At 33.9% G+C, this 19,021-nt stretch overlaps 3 protein-coding genes across 3 annotated transcripts in view; 1 reads left to right on the forward strand and 2 right to left on the reverse strand.

Moving 5' to 3' along the window:
• Window positions 1-19,021, reverse strand: part of LOC145764761 (uncharacterized) — a 68,790-nt gene that overhangs the window by 16,654 nt on the left and 33,115 nt on the right. The gene's annotated exons all lie outside the window — the stretch shown is intronic.
• Window positions 842-2,527, forward strand: LOC145765543 (uncharacterized). Its single transcript, XM_082577380.1, has 5 exons — window positions 842-958; window positions 1,074-1,360; window positions 1,527-1,681; window positions 1,878-2,041; window positions 2,216-2,527. The coding sequence occupies exons 1-5, from the start codon at window positions 908-910 to the stop codon at window positions 2,357-2,359; spliced, it is 801 nt and encodes a 266-aa protein (XP_082433506.1). The 5' UTR covers window positions 842-907; the 3' UTR covers window positions 2,360-2,527.
• LOC145765424 (uncharacterized) lies at window positions 5,432-7,167 on the reverse strand. Its single transcript, XM_082577246.1, has 5 exons — window positions 7,060-7,167; window positions 6,660-6,946; window positions 6,343-6,497; window positions 6,004-6,167; window positions 5,432-5,757 (listed from the first exon to the last, which is right to left on the reverse strand). Exons 1-5 carry the CDS (start codon window positions 7,108-7,110, stop codon window positions 5,614-5,616), a joined length of 801 nt encoding a protein of 266 aa, XP_082433372.1. The 5' UTR covers window positions 7,111-7,167; the 3' UTR covers window positions 5,432-5,613.

The following is a 19,021-nucleotide window of genomic DNA, read 5'->3' on the forward strand; positions in this document are numbered from 1 at the left end:
AATGCTTTTCTCTTTCTATTTAGGCTAATTATTATTATAATGTGAGAGAAGCAAATTTGCTGTAGCCTATCTGCGGTATAAAAATGGTCTACAACAAAGTAATTGGAATTGCGAAGAAGCAGTTCGGACATTTTCTGTTTGGCTTATCGTTTACTTAAAACTTAAAAAGGTTACCTATAATTTTGACTTTTATATTTTTTGAGATCTTATTCTATCCAATAATTTCTTGTCGATTATCTTACTATTATTATCTATCACTTTTGACACTATGGTATTAAACTTGCAATCTGTGCAAGTTATATTGTTGAACCAATACTTTTTTCGTAGAACAGCACAGCCTTACGACACAACCGAACGCTACGTTCCAGTGCAACCTACTTTCACAACATGCCAAAGGAACAAAATGTGTCCACCAGACGACGACAAACATTCACTTTGGCAGCTGAACACAAAAGTGTCACTGCACACTCGCGACAATTATGTGGCATCAAAAACATTCTAATTCCTTTCTACTGTAAAACGTGAAAGATTTTTATGCCAAAAAAGGGGTTGGGTGAAGTTAATAACCAGGGTTTATCGGTGTTCAACCTGAAATTTGTCACCTATCCAATCATTCACGATACCGTAGCGTGCGATCGAATAGTTTAACTTTTATCTGAAAAAAAAGAGAGCAGAAAAAATATTCAAATATGAAAGATTGGCTACCAATATAAATGCCACGAATTGGTAAGAAGTTATCACTTCACTGAGCGGTAGCTTAAAGTAAGCAGCTTACTGAAGGTACAAGCTTAAAATCAGCTAACTTGTGTACGAAACATTCTAACCGTGATTTTTATTTTTCAGTACAAACACGTGTAACTTAATACATTATATTATATAACTTTCTGACTTCAACTGAATCAGCATCATGATCGGATACGAACAAAACTGGATTAATTGCAATGGATTATACCAAACGGTAAGTTTTGCCATTTGCTAATGAATAGCAACTTCATCAAATTTGAATCAAAGTGTTGTAGATATGTAGGCGATGGTTGAATATCAAGTTAATTATTTTTATCTTTATTTTACAGCAAAAACTTCGACAATGCTCATTGAGCGCAATTCAAGCCAACAAACTTGCAATAGAAGACATCAAAGTTGCTTGTGATGAAACTCAACAAATGAAAGATGCCACGTCTGGATACAACATGGCGTTGTCAAGTCAAAGTCTTGAAACGTTGCTTGCTGATATGAAATGTGCTGCTGAACACATAAAAGCACAAAAGAACAAAGAGTTTCCTTCATCTCAAGAATCAGTTAAAGAAACACCGAAGTCTAAGAACTCCAAACCAAAGTCATCAAAGCGAGCACAACTTTTGTAAGTTTATAATAACTGTAATTTTTATTATATGATAATTTTAAATAAAAGCTAGATTTAAGCAAAAATATTAAAACCAAGTAAATAATATATTTCATCAATACAAAAAATAAAAATAGAATTACAGTACTGTATAAGATGTTGAGAATTTTTTTTTAATTTTCAGTTTCAACTTCATTGCCTGGTTGAAAAAATCTGCAAAGAAATACAAATTGTTGAAAGCACGACGAGGATCCATTGAAGTGTCGTTTGTGGATGCACAGTCTCTCACTGTTGAAGAACCTCGATGTGAAAGTTTGAAAGAAGTCCTGAACAACGAAGGTAAACAAACAGTTTTAAAGTCAATCTTTTCTAATGCTATGTGTCATTTATATATTTTTTGTCATTTCACCGACCTACCATGATGATCCATTGAAATTATTTGTTGAAAAAAGAATTACACTTTATTTTATGTAATTGCCATGATAAATTTTTGTAACTTTGCATAAAATCTAACTAGCATTTTATTTTATTTCAGAATGCACACAGTCTTTTCGAAAATTCTTATCCAAAGAACTGAGTGAAGAAAACTTGGACTTTTACCTTGCTGTGGAAGATTACAAAAAGCAGACCGTTGAAGAACAAGAAAGCAACGCTGAGAAATTATTCGACAAGTTCATTGCTTCCTGTTCCCCGAACGAGGTGGGTAGATTTTATGCTTAAATTAGATTCGTTTCTGTTTGTTTGCACAAGCTTTGTAGCTTATTGCTCTCAACAAAACTTGTAGGTTTTTCAATCGAGCTAGTATTTCATAAATATTTACAAAAAAATAAAATATTTTAAGAAAATTTTGACTTATTTTCATTTTCATTTCAGATCAATGTTGATTTTCAAGTTCGAAAACAAACAAAAGAAAATCTTCAATCTCCTGACGACACCACCTTCGACTTAGCTCAACGACAAATATACCGCTTGATGGAAACCGACTCTTTCCGAAGATTTTCCGAACAATTCCAATGAACAAATATTTGTTCCACATAAAGTTTTTAACGACAGAAGATATTTTTCCTTCGGAGGAAGTTGACTTCACATAATTCCAATTACAATTTTGCCAACGCACGTGCAAATGCTTGATATCTATGCAAATATTTACTTGTTATTTTATCGTATTTGTCATTAATAAACTGTGACTGCTAAGCAACGCTGTAATTTGTAGACAGTCAGACAAAACTAAATGATTTTGCTGATGATTACTGTGAATCATCTAACTTAAATCAATAAGAAATTTCTCCTACTTCGCGTGGAAAACAGAGTTATTCAAAACAAATACACTTAGCATAATAATGTTTTTCAATGCGATACGAAATTTCCCTTCGATAAGACATTCTAAGCCAGGTCTTAGTTTCATTTCAAAATCGAAGCGATCCAGTTAAACTGTGAGCTACAAACACTAAGAACTTAGAAAGCTTCGTAAAAATGAAAGTGTGTTAGATTAAGTCATGTTTTTTAAACATGTAAGGGATTTTCATCATACTGTTTAGCAAGATTTCAAAACTGAGTACTTTAACAACGCAAATAATAATCGTTCTTAACTGAGTTTGACGAATTCCAAATCTTTTTTTAAGACAACCTCTGTAATTTGAAAACTTCTTGAGATTGTAACATGTTTCTGACATCATTTGGATGAGCATACAACAAGCACATGAATTAAATGTTAAACGAATGCATTTAGAAATAAAATATTTTTTTAAATAACATAAACAAATAAACTTTTGACATACAAACGAAGTGACCTATCCACTAGATTATTTATTATAAGAAATGACAAAAAGTCATCACTTCATCAGCCTATATGTGAAATTAATCGATTAATCTACTAGTAAACAGAGAAAAGTAATGAACCACTTTAAATGTCAGCATGTTTTTTTTTTTTAATTGAGAGTAATAAACTAGCTCTTTTTATCTTTACAGTTTTTTGTGGATAAATCACATAAAATTAAGGATTCTTTATGCGGTATGCTCGGTGTCTCCTCGCAATGGAGATATTTAAGTCAAGTCAGTCTTGCCAAAACGCTTGTTTAAACTGTACTGCTTTTCTTGCCTTGCGAGAACATCCAATAATTAATAACATTTAGTTTATCCACTCAGCAAAGTCGTACTAAAGCTGAGTCAGGAAGAGCGTTGAAAAATAGTCTAAATATTGCTATTCAGATAAGCAATTTTTGAATCTTTTTAAGAATTGAGCATGGCACAAAAACAAAAAGAAACACACAGTTTAGAACACATGCTATCAACAGTAGCTTAAATAAATGCAAGCTATTCAAGTCTATGGTAGGCTATATCTTTCCATTCCTATGAAAAGGCAATAATTGAAAGGCAATAGCCTCTAGTATATGAAAAAAAAAACATGTTTTACTGGTTGAGTTTTGTTTATACCCTTTAAGCTGACAATAACAAATTATTTTTCATACGCATTTGAAAAGTATCTTGTTCAACCTTTGTCTATCTCTAAGACTCAGTTGATGCAAATAATGTTGGCCTACGTGACATTCGAGTTCGGCAAATATTCGTTTGATATTCTATAATTTATAGAATGACATTTAAAATTATCTAAAGTTATCGAAGCCCAGACTTTTGTTTAAGATACGATGTGACAGGTTGCTCCGCTGATGTCTTTCAAGTAGACATGGCAATCAACCCTTGATGTATTTCTGTGATGATTGCGTCAGTCTGCAGCCTACTTTTTCGATTGGAAGCATAATCTTAGTTTATTCAAAATTGCCAAAACTGCAATAGATATTTATGCCCAACTATCAAAATTACTCATCTTTACGTCGGTTTTTACGTCTATAGGTTTTGAATCCATGTAAAAAGTATCAATTACACTAGTTGGTTGGATAGTAAACTGTTTACGAGCAGAAAAGTCTCCTGAACTGACATTTTGCTAAAGGTCGATGGTATCAAACTGACATGAATGAATACTTGCGTCACAAAGACAATACAGGTTGGAGAAAATGGTATCGCAAATAGCAATGCTTGGGAAAATTAACCCACAAATAGAGCAAACTCTACAGTTGATTTTACTTTGAAAACCGTTTTGGGGTAATTAAATCAGATTTTCTCTATCGCATCAAGTTTTCTTGCAATTTTGGAATTTATTTTTCCGTAAGCTTTTTCATTCAAATGATGTCATCAAGTTTATTTGACTTAACCTTTGCAACATTCAAATCACCAGTAGGCTACAATTTGAAAGACGAAATGGACAATGTAAAATTTGAGGTCCGAACAATAAAATAGTGTGGTGGGTCTAAGGAGCTTGCCTTCCCAGAAACCTTTGACAAATTTGACCTTGTTTTTGGGGCATTTTTTTCTGCATTTTGAAGCCCTTATAATGACTTTTGAGTAAAACTCGCAATTTGTATTTGACCAAATTTATTAAAACTGGTCCTGTAGAAATTTAAGAAAGGCTATAAGCCTAGTAGTGTAAGTTTTGGTTCAAAATTGCAATTAGGTTTTCAATATATTTTTTTTCACAACTATAGACGGATTGAGCGAGCGAGAACAGCGAACCAGAAAATTATGCAAAAAAGACAAAAAAAATTTTTTTTTTTGGATTTTGGAGGCGGAGGTATGTAACAAACTGCCCCCTAGATCCGCCACTGCTGACACCATAACTTGCCTTGGCAGACTTGATAACTTAAAAAAAATGACTTCTAGACTTGCTCTTCTTTTAATCACGAACTATCTGCTTCAGACGAACGACGAAATAGATATTGAAAGAATAACTTTGGTGAATTTTAAGGTTTCGGGGTTTTTAAAATGGCTTAAAAATACTTATAAGTTTTCATTTCGACATAACGTTTTTGTGTTGGTTTCAAATGTTTAATTTCATCTTGGTTAAACTTCAAAAAAAAATTTATTTTTCAAAACTACTATGATAAAGCAAAGTTTTATTTCGATCTGGAAAGTTTTTTTTTTTTTAAGAAATCTAAACCTTAATAGGAGTGTATATTTATCAAACTAAACTGGTTCTGCTACGAATGTTTAGAGAAAATTTTCTTGAATTCTTTTTTCTTGCTGAAAACCACAGTGTCGCTTGGAAGTCACAGTTTATTAATGACAAATACAGTACAATAACAAGTAAACGTTTGCATAGATGACGAAGCATTTGCACGTGCGTTGGCAAAATTGTGTTTGGAATTATGTGAAGTCAAGTTCTTCAAAAGGAAAGATTCCTTCTGTCGTTGAAAACTTTATCCGGAACAAATATTTGTTTATCGGAATTGTTCGGAAAATCTTCGGAAAGAGTCGGTTTCCATCAAGCGGTATATTTGTCGTTGAGCTAAGTCGAAGGTGGTGTCGTCAGGAGATTGAAGATTTTCTTTTGTTTGTTTTCGAACTTGACAATCAACATTGATCTGAAAACGAAAATTAGACTTGTTAAAAAATTTGTAGAAGTGGTTCAGTTTTTATTTCTATCAGCATTTGTTTAAATTGTGTTTTATTAATGTAAATAAAACTAAACCGTAAGCAAATCTTATTGTTGAACTTCCAACATTTTTTAAAGAAAGTTAAAACGATTATTTTTTTATATATAACTTAATATTGTATGCATATCTAAAGCAAATGAACTAAATAATAATTAAAAAATCTTGTTTACATACCTCGTTTGGAGAACAAGATGCAATGAATTCTTCAAATAATTTTATAGCGTTGCTTTTTTGTTCTTCGACGGTCTGTTTTTTGTATTCTTCCACGGCAATGTAAAAGTCCAAGTTTTCTTCACTCAGTTCTTTGGATAAGAATTTTCTGAAGGCTTGTGTGCATTCTGAAATAAAATAAAACAATTATTATAATGAAATGCTACATATTTGTTTCATCAAATTTGTTAAAAAAACAATTTTTTTTGCACAATAATTATAAAAATTAAAGTTTAATGTTATTGAAACAGTGACAATGATACATAACGTTACAAAAGATTGAGTTTAAAACTGTTTATTTACCTTTGTTGTTCAGGACTTCTTTCAAACTTTCACATCGAGGTTCTTCTACAGCGAGAGACTGTGCATCCACAAACGAAACTTCAATGGATCCTCGTCGTGCTTTCAACAATTTGTATTTCTTTGCAGCTTTTTTCAACCAGGCAATGAAGTTGAACCTGAAAATTAAAAAAAAATTCTCAATATCTTATACATTAATTCGATTGTTATTTTTTGTATTGATGAAATTTGTTAATTGTTTTGTTTTATTATTTTTGCACAAACTTGAACCTTATAGGTAATTTATTATAAAATAAAAATTACAAATATTATAAACTTACAAAAGTTGTGCTCGCTTTGATGACGTTGGTTTGGAGTTCTTAGACTTCGGTGTTTCTTTAACTGATTCTTGAGATGAAGGAAACTCTTTGTTCTTTTGAGCTTGAATATGTTCAGCAGCGCATTTCATATCAGCAAGCAATGCTTCAAGGCTTTGACTTGACAACGCCATGTTGTATCCAGAAGTGGCATCTTTCATTTGTTGAGTTTCATCACAAGCAACTTTGATGTCTTCTATTGCAAGTTTGTTGGCTTGAATTGCGCTCAATGAGCATTGTCGAAGTTTTTGCTGTAAAATAAAGATAAATAATTAACTTGATATTCAACCATCGCCTACATATCTACAACACTTTGGTTCAAATTTGATGAAGTTGCTATTCATTAGCAAATGGCAAAACTTACCGTTTGGTATAATCCATTGCGATTAATCCAGTTTTGTTCGTATCCAATCATGGTTGTTGGTTTGGAAGATTAATCAAAAACGTGACAACAAATCTTACTTATTGATATCTGAAAATAAAAAACAAGGTTAGGTAAAGGTACTTGTTCAATATTTAATCTTGATTGAAATTTTTATAGCTTGAAGAGCTATTCTGAGACGTTTACAGCGGCTTGCGCTTTGACTAACTGAACCACTGCTCAAAACGCTCGTTTATATAGTCGCAATTTGTCCAAAGTCTGGTAAATCTTTCTCTAACAAGATCTAATCATATGCCATCGCACGCAATATGAGCTGATGCGTTAGAATGGCGATGAAGTTCTGAAGTTCTGAAAGTTGCAAGTCTTGCGATAGTAGGCTATACTTTAAAGTTGTACATTGTTTGACACACCGTACAGCCATATTCGGCATCTAACCTTTGAGGGAAATGTAATTGAAGGAAAGGTTATGCAATGCTGACGATTTTTGTTAGATTTTTTTTTGTTTGTCCTCATAAATTTACATTGAAAAGACATGATGAAATATAATGTATTTGTTTTATTTATTCACAATCTTTTGTAAACGAGCTCGTATTTCAAGTAATGAGAAACAGTTTCAAATTGAATATTTTTTGCAAAGCTAACCAATAAAGACAAATAGACCTATTTTCAATAGCTAGGGCTATTACGTGCACACAGAAAAATGACAATACAGTTTGTAAATATTTGAAATTGTTTTCGTAAATTAAAAGATGTTTAAGTATTGAAAATTCCCCTTAAAAATTTTATGTTCAAACTGTATCCGCACCGCACAAATTGCATTTTAATTAATGTCAATCGAAAGATGGAGGGGAAGTTTTATCGCAAAAAGGCAGTTAATACACAACAAGGAACATTATCTTTTCCGTTGGAAGGATACCTGTTTTTATACAGTTTTTAATTTTGAAAAAAACATGATAACGTGAACAGACACTTTCTTCAAAAGTAGCTTGATCATGTCATCAGAACATGGTTTTTGCTTGCAAAATATGTGCTGTGTTGCTTTTAACATGAAGGCACAGTGTCATAAACTATGTAGGAAACAGGAAGATTTTAGAGCATTATGCTTGCATGGAAAAGATATCTGTTGCGATAAGCGTCGTAAACGAGTTCCTTGATATAAAAAAACAGGTCATTTTAAATAAAAATAACTGCAGTATAATCTTTTAAACTTTTTGTGTGGCGATGCGATGCATTTGATGAAAAAATTACTAGTTTGCAGTTTGCAACTAACTCACAAATCTTACAAGAATGTTGCATTATTCATTGCTAACAAAACCAAAAAATGAGGAAAAGAAATTGATTATTTAGTAAACTTTTCAAAAAGTATGATGCTTACCAAATAACGTAAAATTTGTAGTTGCATTTCAATATTGATGATGTAAACAGTAGCGTTTGGAAGCGCTTACTGAGTAATGAGTATCGTTTCCTTCAGGCTTCAATCCAGCCTAGTCGAGTCTCCAGAGTGGATTTTCCATTTCCACAATGGTTGTCTTATGCCTTTTCTTATTGAAATCCTAACACTCTCGTATGTTCACTTATGCACCTATTTGTCTTCTTCTCGGTCTTTCTTACTTTTCTTTTCCAAATATTAGTTGTTGAATGAGCATGCTCACATAATCTTTTGCAGGCTTCTCCAGCTCATCTTACTCTTCCCCGTTTTTTATCTTACCTTTCTAGATCATTTCGATAAAAAAAAACGCATTTTAATTTCAGCTTTATGTTTGCTCATGTTTTTGGGTTAAAGTGGTTATGTCAGTATTGTTGCGCAAAAGAGAAAAAAAAATCTCAGTATTACTGAACATTGCATGTTTGACTATTGTGGTATGAATGTTGCAAACAACACTGAGATGTCACGTTTTTCAACTCCACTTTCACCTTAACATTTGTAGACAAAGTAATTCTTCTTCTTCTTCTTCTTCTTCTTTTTTTTTTTCTTATATCCATTACTTCCAGTTTTTCCAGTCATTTTACTTAAAGTTAATGTGGATATTTTCAGCAAGAACTCATCTTTTATACATTTCAGATTTCATCAGCATTTTCTTTTTTTCAAGCTATCTTCTTTAACCTTATCCACTCCTGGTACGATAGCCATTGTCAATTTGTTACAGTCTCCATTCATGACGCTGCGATGAAGAGGATACCAGAACTTAAATTTAATTTTTCTCCGTCATCATAAGTTTGCTTGGTATTAGATATTACGTAACCATCATGGCTTTTGGGGCTCATGTTGCCGACCTCCTCGTGGTGAGTCCTAGTAATTCAAATTTATGAAGCGAATTGCAACAATCAGAGACCGCAGCTCACAGGGTACCCGGGGTGGTAAAAGGGTAAACCCTCGGCCCCGGTGTCCAACGAGAGAAAGAACACACAATCCATTGGCTGCTGCGCCTGAATGTAACAACGTGATCTGCAGCGGCCTCAAACGCAAGAAGAAGATCATGACTTGCGCCGACAACCCTCATCGTTTACTTGTGCTCGAGACCGAGATCTCGTCTCTTTGTCAATGCTAACTATCATGATAACATTTCCTAACTGAACCTACAGTAAGCTTGTATGGTGATTTATTGACAAATGCTTATGTTTTGTGTTTTTGACTTTGGTATTGGTATTCAAAGCCAGCTAGTTTCGAAAGCTATTTTTGATTTTTAACAGTAGAAACACGTTTACCTAAAGACCAGGGCTACTCAACTGGCGGACCGCGGTCCGAATCTGGACTTTCTGGGTGTTGATGGTGGACCTTGAGCTTTTGGAAGAATAACCTCACTGCCATGTTTCAGGGATTTTTTAAACAGTTTTCTACAAGGAGGAAGCAATTTTTACTGTGATTATCCTAGTTGCTGGGGGGCTTCGACTCCCAGATTCTCCAACACTTTCTCAGAAATCCCATTCGAGTTACATTTTACCTAAAAAAGTGGTTTGGTACAGATGGTTTAACTTTCGTGGTTGCGTGTGAAATAACTTATTTACCGGACCGCTAAAAATATCCAACTTGTCAAACTGGACCTTTGTTAAGTTTAGCTGAGTAACCCTGACCTAAACAAATTATTTAAAAAATTTTTACTGAGAAAACGGTTTTCAAGAAAATGGTTTGGGCTATTTGTCATAAAGCTTTCATTTAAAACATCAAATAAGGAACGGTGTAAATATATGTTCCATATCAATCTTCGAATTACTGTTAATCGTATTGTATCATCAATTGGAGTATGGCCAAGTATCCATGGTTTTCCGTATAGTATCTGACGTTGTAACTTCGCTTTTACCTGTAGTGCAAATATTTATTTTTGCAAGTTAGCATATCTTTTATAAACATCTTTAAACTATCCAAAAACAATAATCTAAGTAGGTTAGTTAAAAACACACACATCTTTTGTTTTTGAAACCTAGAAAAAGTGCAAGGGGGAATAAATAGGGAACTTTGCACAAGAAAATGGCAACAAACTAAGAGCAATGTTTTCGAATTCCTCGAAAAGAATGTTAGTTTGTTGTAACTCAAAATATCTTTGTCAACATCAGAAGGATGTTTAGATCAAGTGCTTCATCGGCACCTCTACCACTAGGCTTCTCTTCGCACGCCACATTTCCCTAATCTCTGAAAAGCAAAGTTTACGCAAAGAGTTATCTAAGCACCTAAGGGTCTTCTTATCTCAACATTGTCGTCACATTAGAACTATCACACGCGATGGCACGAAGCTGCAACGCTCTTTGTGGAGATAATCAATTTAAATATCTTGAAATTGATTAAAGGATTTATGGAAGGTTTGTGCATTCTGAAATTTCATCGAAAACTATTTTTATTTGTGTCTTTGATTAAATATCGATCTGGGATTATAATTTAAAAGCTCACTGCGGGCCTTCAAGTCAATAGGCTATCACTTAGCAATTTTAGATCTAGCCTGCAGTTATATAAAACAGTCGTGCCTGTTGTGAAGAGGTTAAAGGTTGAAGGCATCGACATCTCTTTGACGAAACGATCTTTCGACTCATCTTTCACAACCAACAATGACAGAAATTTCATGCTTTATCTAACGATGTGGCCGAGAACACGATATAACCGATCAATTGTTTTACATTTTAAATACATGCTTGTCATGTTGTGATATTGTTTTCTTGCAAAATTGCTTTGTTTTACTTACATAACTTGTTTTTAGGCAGAAAAGATGATTTTCTCATGAAATTGTTCTAAAAAAAACATCAACATCAGTGATGATTCTGACTCAGTAGTAATTTTCGTCTTGTAGCGATGAAAGCCCTTATTAAAATCCTAAACCAACATATTTCCAATCTTCTTGCGTGACTTGAAGTGTTTTTATTAAGTTTTACTATGGTTAGATTTTTGTTCGTTTGAAAATGTTTCGTGAGAAGCGATGTTGGTTAGTCATCTAGTTGAGAAAGCTTATGTTTGTAAATAAGCAAATTATTTCTATCCTTGAAAAAAAGTGTGTACCAATTTTTTTGTAGTATTTTTCCACAGGCGCTAAAACTTGCTCAAAAGCAAACAGCGGTGAATGCGATATATCGACTTGACGATTGCGTTAGTTATCACATGTCTGTGTGTTCTGTGGCTTTCACAGTAAAAATGTTTTAAATTTACCTTTGTATATTATTATCATGGAACGTTACATACAAAATCTCGTTTCTTGTCTATTATTATCTACATGATGAAACGGAATAAGAGACTGACTTTAAGGGACCTTATGGCAACCTAAGGATAGGTGGCCTTAGGGACCTCTAAAACGTAATGGGATTTAAATTTTTTATTGTTCATGTAAATTTATATAATTAAAAAATTTGAAACAAAAACAGGTTTCACCCAAGTGTTCTTTAACACCGACGTCACAAAACAAGATAAAACATCGCAAGGAATAAGGATTATAAGAACAAAAACAATTCTTTAAGTCACCATGGAATGTTTGGCATCTTTGAAAATGTGTGTGATGAATCAACTTGTTTATCTTTGCAGATCTTTCTTCAAGTCGACTTTCAACTCAGCAACTCGCACGCCATATCCCAGGGTTTGTTTATAGTTCCCTCCTTAAATAAACTGTCTTCACCAATTTCAATGTTGTTTAAAGAAATGCGTTGATAACTACGTAACAGATGACATGCGAGTTGTCAAATCTAGATAGCCTACTACTGCGTTGTTGACGTTATAATTATTATCTGTTTCTTCACCTATTGTACGCAACAAATCATAATTAACATATAAAAGGAAATCTATCCATTATTGCCATTCAGCCTGTGTTGATATTTTTTCATTAATAACAGTATAAAAATTATCAAGTTGCAATGTTTTTCTTTTTATAAAGACTCAATTATTTCGTTTTCGAGATGGGTTACTTGCACCTTCACCTTGGTCATCTATGCATGTTAGACCGTATCGTTTCTTGATTGGTGGGCCCACTACAGATAGGCAGTCGGCTACAAATAAATAGCAACATATAAGCTAGTACTGCTAACATATAACTTAGTCTATATTGCAAATCCGAGAGAAATATTTTCATAAAAATATATTTAACAAGAAGGAAGCACGATTTTTTTCCTAAAACCACACAAAATTACTTTTTACCTGAATTTTGCTTTTACTTTCCTCAAGGCAAAACCTTATGTAACTAGCCGCAAGAACCTTATATCAATTGTGGGTTCATCAGTTGTAAGCTGACGTGATGGAGCAAACAATGTAAAGTTTTTAATCTTTGTTAGTTCATTAAGTCAAAACACCGGCCAAATAAAGCGGCTTAAAAAAAGAAAGGAAAATCGGTTTGCTTCATAAGTTCATAACTCTTTTTGCGGTATTTCTACCCACTGCAATAAGCGAAGAAAGGGCAATGTATACATGCATTCAGTGACAAACACAAATGGGCCATTGGGCCATGTCTCAAGTCTTCCTTAACTTTTTAGCAATGAAACCCTTAAACAAAAAGCTTGATATATTTGTAAATAGAAGCAGTTCAACATAATCATCAACGCCTTGGTCTGTAAGCCAATATCTTTAAGCCTTCCTTGCGTATGACAAAGTATTCCTTTGGTATGACGATACGCTTGAGCTAGTACGCAAAGAAGCTCATGCAAAATATGCGGCTGCACAGCCATCCCTATCAAGTCAACAGAACTGAAGCACTGCGAATTCCAGACACTAACCGCAGCCAGATATGAGATATCCAATACGTTGAGCTTCGCCGATCTGTGCTGATGCGATTTCAGGCCCCTGATAGCTCACACCGCGCCCTTGACTGACAAAGCCTTTGATAGGTTATTCCTAGTAGTTTTGTAAACTTGTAAAAGCTTTTGACGCAGGGCCAGTTACCGAGATTAACAGAGTGAAGTTTCCGATTGTTGAATATTGTGGATGAACAGTTGAACACCCAGTGCGACAAAAACACGGCAAGCTCTATACAGTAGTAATGGTGGGAGACCCTCTCCTCAACAAAATCCTGCTTGCGTTATCAATGTTTGCTTTATAAATATCAACCAACAATGCGTTCATAACCTTAAGTTAATCATATTGCTCCTTTTCTTTGACTGCTCGATATTTTAGGTTCTATTCATCAAACTTTTTTAGAAAAAGGATGTCACTTTGACTGAAAGACAATAAAAAAGATCTCAAAGAGAGGAAACAAAAAACTTCTCAGAGGAGTTTTGCAGACATTGACATTGCGTATAGGTTTTTGTACTGCAAGTGCAAAGTATAACATAGTGAATTTTCAGGGGTAAGAAACGATTGCTACAAATCATCATTGCTATTTTATTTTTTGTGTTTTTATTAATTTTTTTTCTATTTCTATCATACGCTTCCCTAAACCGTTTCGTAATGTGACAAAAGGATGTGAGAAAGGATGTGGGAACATCATTTTTCTTTGATTACTTATTAATTTGTGTTGATGTTAACGATGGATTCTTCTTCTTTAAATAGAATATTGTCAGATAACGTTTGTGGAGTAAACACTAACTACACTCTTTACCTGGTATAGCAGGTCTATAAATGTCACCCATCCTAGATGAGATTTGGTGTAGGCATGACAATATACAACCATACGGTGTTCATCCGCCGTTACTTGCCATTGACATGACGGATTAAATTAAGCCTGAAGGTATTCTTAAGAAAAGCGTGCAACGAGCAAAAAATAATTGTATCGTCTACCTTTCGTAAATGCAACGTGCAGCTGGTAATTTCAAAAACTCCATTGCAGCAATCAAGATTTTTAAACGCTTGCATTTTCTCAAGGATTTGTTAATTGGGTAAAAATTTAAGTTTTTCACTTTTGTCAACAATTTGGCATACACAAACTTGTTATCACAAAACTGGACACAGCGATATATGTGCTTCCTGTCTGGTAGAACGGAAGCACATTTATACAAGGTCGTAAAAATGTAGTTAACACATGCCAGTTACTATTTCTACAAAGTTAACAACAAATTTTGAAACGCTTAAAGTTATTTCAAAGCTTACAGCCGTAAGTTGTTTGGAAATTTAATTTGCTTATGAACTCATTTTATGTTCTTTCCACATATTGCTGCGTGTACTGCGTGGAATTTCCTCCAGCAAAAAAACAACAACAAAAGGCTACAAATCAGGAGTTAAGAACCATTGCTATAACTGGTAAAACAGCTTGTTGATGACCAGTAAGAATGGCGTCATATTAATTGTATTTTGCCAAAATAAGCCAAAAGAACTGTTTACTTTTCAGGGGTGGATTTGGTGTCAGGGACGGGTGAAGAAACTAAAACTACTTTAAAATAAAATTGAGAAACATACCTGCATACTTACAAAGGATGTAACTGGATATATTTGAAAGTGTAATAATGGAAAAGCTAATAATAGACTTGTGAGCAGAAATCTTTCAAAATACCTGCAAAACAAGTTCAGGAATTGTGGTGGAATAACTCACTCGCTGTTATTGCCAAAGTAACAGTAATCAAATGGGCTGACGACATGAATAGTATTTGGCTTGGTGGTAATAATCAGATTTTAAAAAACATGGCTATTAAACTGAAAACACATCAATTCACTACTTTTGCAGATTGCTGCAAGTTTAGCTTTCTTAAGATTTATGTACTTGTATCCAGTCTGCGGTGGTGGCTTGAAATCGTGGTTTGTAAGATGTCGGGCTTATTTTGCTGACATCATCTTTAAAATTTTATTAGCATATTATCATCAACAAATAATGAGGCTTAAAAAAATGCTTCAGACAAACGTTTTTAAAAAATGTCTTATTTGTAACAAATTAAAAAGAAGTTTAAACTTTTTAAAAGCTTTAGCAAATCACAGAAGTGTGAACTTAACATATGATATTTGATTACATGTTCTAAAAATCTAATAAAAAAATATAGAGCTCAAAGTGTAGAAACTAAACTCATGACTTCTACATGATCATAATCATGATAAGTTTCTACACTTTGGGCTCTTTAATGATTTTTGATTAGATTTTTAAAGGGTGTAATCAATATCAGATTAATCATGATAAGATTAACCAAGCGTTCCAACCATTTTGCTCCTATCTTTTAAAAATGTTTTAAAGAAATGTTTCGTAAGCCGTTTCCCTTTACACCTAGAAAACCTTTGGCAAAACTTATGCTTGCCACTAATCGGGTTCATCTTTCTATGCACGCGTTGTCGTACAGGCAAATTTTAAAAATTTCATGGAAACCAAAGATCACTAACGATGAAGTATTATCCAAATTCAATTCAAGCAAAATTTTCTTACAAATAGTCAAAAGACGAAAATTGAAGTATTTCGGACACACAATAAGGCAAAACTCGTTATAAAGATCATTAATAGAAAGGAAGATAAACAGTAAAAGAAACAAAGGCAGACCAAGAATGATTTGGACATCAAACATCACTAAATGGACAAAATTAGGTTATGAAAATGCAGTACGAACAGAGCTCATGGTCGAAGACAATGGCGCATTGTATCCAACCCTCCATACGAGGAAGGAACATAATGATGATGAGGATAATAAAAGTAATTTGCGTTCTTCTGGTGACTATTTACTAGGTTACCTCCTGATGTTAAAGATCATAACTAGCTTTTGTATTTCCGACGTTTCGTCAGTCAGCACGACTGACTTTATCAAGGTGGCTAAAACAGGTTAACACAACCTGTTCAGCAACGATGGCACAACACAAAAACATACTGATAAAATGAATTCAGACCATAAAATTACTTGGACCAACGCTACCATTCTTAAAACTGAAAAGGATTATACAAAAAGATTGTTTACAGAAAAGTGGTACATAAACCAGAAAGCACAACATGCTCTTAACCAGAAAGATGGTCAGAATTTCCCCTCTGTGTACAAAAAATTACTTTAACTTTAGCTTCACCTTTTCCATTCTCAGTGCGTCTTCTCTAGCATTGTTTTTGCCAATTCCCTTGGTTTCTGTCTTGTCGGATGTCTTTTCAATGTTTCTTGACGGTGGCCCAATAGATAGATAAATTTACGCTGTTGGAAAGTAGCCTACTGGTTTTAGGCATTCACTGCATTCAGTTTAACCTCTAGGTATCTTGTTGCGTGTTTTAATTCTGATTCTTGCTGCTTACTTTATTCATTTTATCAGTATGTTTTTGTGTTGTGCCATCGTTGCTGAACAGGTTGTGTTAACCTGTTTTAGCCACCTTGATAAAGTCAGTCGTGCTGACTGACGAAACGTCGGAAATACAAAAGCTAGTTATCATCTTTAACATCAGGAGGTAACCTAGTAAATAGTCACCAGAAGAACGCAAATTACTTTTATTATCAAATGCCTGGTGAACAGTCTCTCTCTGTTTTTACTACCGATGATGAGGATGTTGTCGTTGATTAGTCCAGAATTGGTTTAGAGAACTTCCACTTTTTGTCACCTATTAGACAGTGGTGATGACTTGGATGAATGTCAAAGCAAGTATCAACAATTATATTGAGTAATTTTGCCATCTGGCATGACGACTCCAAAATCAGCAGTAAACGAGCAACCAACGATTTAATCCATAATATTGATACAAAAAGACATTGGCTGAGATTGAGGATGCTGTTATCCCAGAACTTCTGATAAATGTTGCCAGATTTTAAAACTCCTTTTAACTAACCCTCATACGGTCGAAGACCATGGATAGAGCTTTTTCTTGTTTAGCCGTGACCTACGAAAAATCGAGCTCGATTGCAAATTAGCCTATTTCGCATTACAAAACCTGAAAACTAAGCGTAGACCACGCCAATCATTATGATATTTACAACCTTTTGTTAGTTTTTGAATAGTTGTCTATTTGTGTATTGTCTGTTTTGCTCTGTTTGTGAAACATCTTTAGTGTCACATTTGAACAAATAGATACAAGCAGATCGAATATTTTTTTGTGTAATATGTTCTACTTTGGTGGTCCGATTCATAGGAAGCTAGCCTTCTCAGTAACGACCAGCAGACCCAGTCCTTCGTGTTTGCTCATTATAATGCACAATTTAAATTTTCCGTTATCTTTTTGTACCATAAAAAAGTGTCAACAAACAATTTTCTTACTTTTAATTACGAAAGTTTAATGTGATTAATTTATTTAAATTTTAAGGGTTACAAAATCAATCGTGATCACACTTGACTTTATTAAACTTTAATTTCCATGGAAGTGTCTTCCAAGCGAAAATAAACAAACACCTTGCACTGAAAATCGTGATTAACGTTTGGACTCGGCTTGTGTTGTTATCAACTCCAAAGTGCAAGAATTTATTTTCAAAATATGAATGTGCTGAAATGTTCGGTTTTCAATTTTAATATGTGCATAAATAAACCAAAGCACCAAAGTCGAAATTGACGAATTTTGGTGTCCCACATCCGGATAAGGTTCTTATAGATTCCTTTGCAACACCACGTGTCGTTGTAAAGGTGTCAGAACACCATGTAAAGTTGTGTAGCCTACATTTTTAAATCTCTTTAAGTCACCACCCTTGATGTTACTTTGCTGTGCAACAGAGCAATTGTGCCAAAAAAAGCTGGCAATAGGCAGAGAATTTTTAATGAACTTTTCATCTAGTGTTTATAAAAATCGGCTTAAATTTACTTACAACACAAAACAATACAAAGTCCTTCAAACAAGAGCTAAAATTTCTTCATCGTGGCATGATCTTGTAGCACAGACTCAGTACTTGCTGGAGGCAAAAGTCCAAAGTTAATCCTGTATACAAATGACTTCATTTTTATTAATTCTTAAAAAATGCTTAAAACATGCGCCGACTTGTAGTCATGATTTGAAAAACAGTTTTCATACAAAAAATATCTGAAAAGGAAACCTACCTCATTTAACACAAAACCTTTCACTCTTATTGTTACTTGAAAAATATTTTCCAATTTTTTTAAGCATTTGTACGAGCTGCATGTTTGAACGCTGAGGTGTTGTTTAATACATGAGCAATATTGTGATGTTACATCAATTAATTATTGATACAGGCTCGGTCTTTGAGATTGTCACTGCAACGATTTCGTGTTTAGATGAATTGTTTTTGCCTGTTTACTGTTTCATCTATATCCGATGCATGTCTCTGAATGGAATATTTAGCCTACTACCCTGCCACTGCAGAGAGATGGATGATTACCGCTTTTCTATATTTCTTTTTTTCTACGAGAATAGCATCAAGCCGAAAACAACAAAAACTTCTTGCTTCTCCGAGTGTATCGCCGAAGCTTTGATTAACACATTGAACGCACAAAGTTATCTTATTCTTGAGATGTGACGATGCTATATACCTACACCAAACCCACACAACCTTCGATGATCCTTGATAATGGAACCCAATTTATTTGCTAAGCGAATTCCAGCGAATTTTGTGGCAGCAAAAGTCGGTTAAATGGTAAAGAAGAACGTCAAACTAAATTCTCCTACTAATTAATGTGCAAACATGAAGCAAAGATCAAACTACTTGAATCTTTATTCCTTGTTTT

The sequence above is a fragment of the Aplidium turbinatum genome, chromosome 2 (assembly GCF_918807975.1).
Source record: "Aplidium turbinatum chromosome 2, kaAplTurb1.1, whole genome shotgun sequence".
Classification (NCBI taxonomy): domain Eukaryota; kingdom Metazoa; phylum Chordata; class Ascidiacea; order Aplousobranchia; family Polyclinidae; genus Aplidium; species Aplidium turbinatum.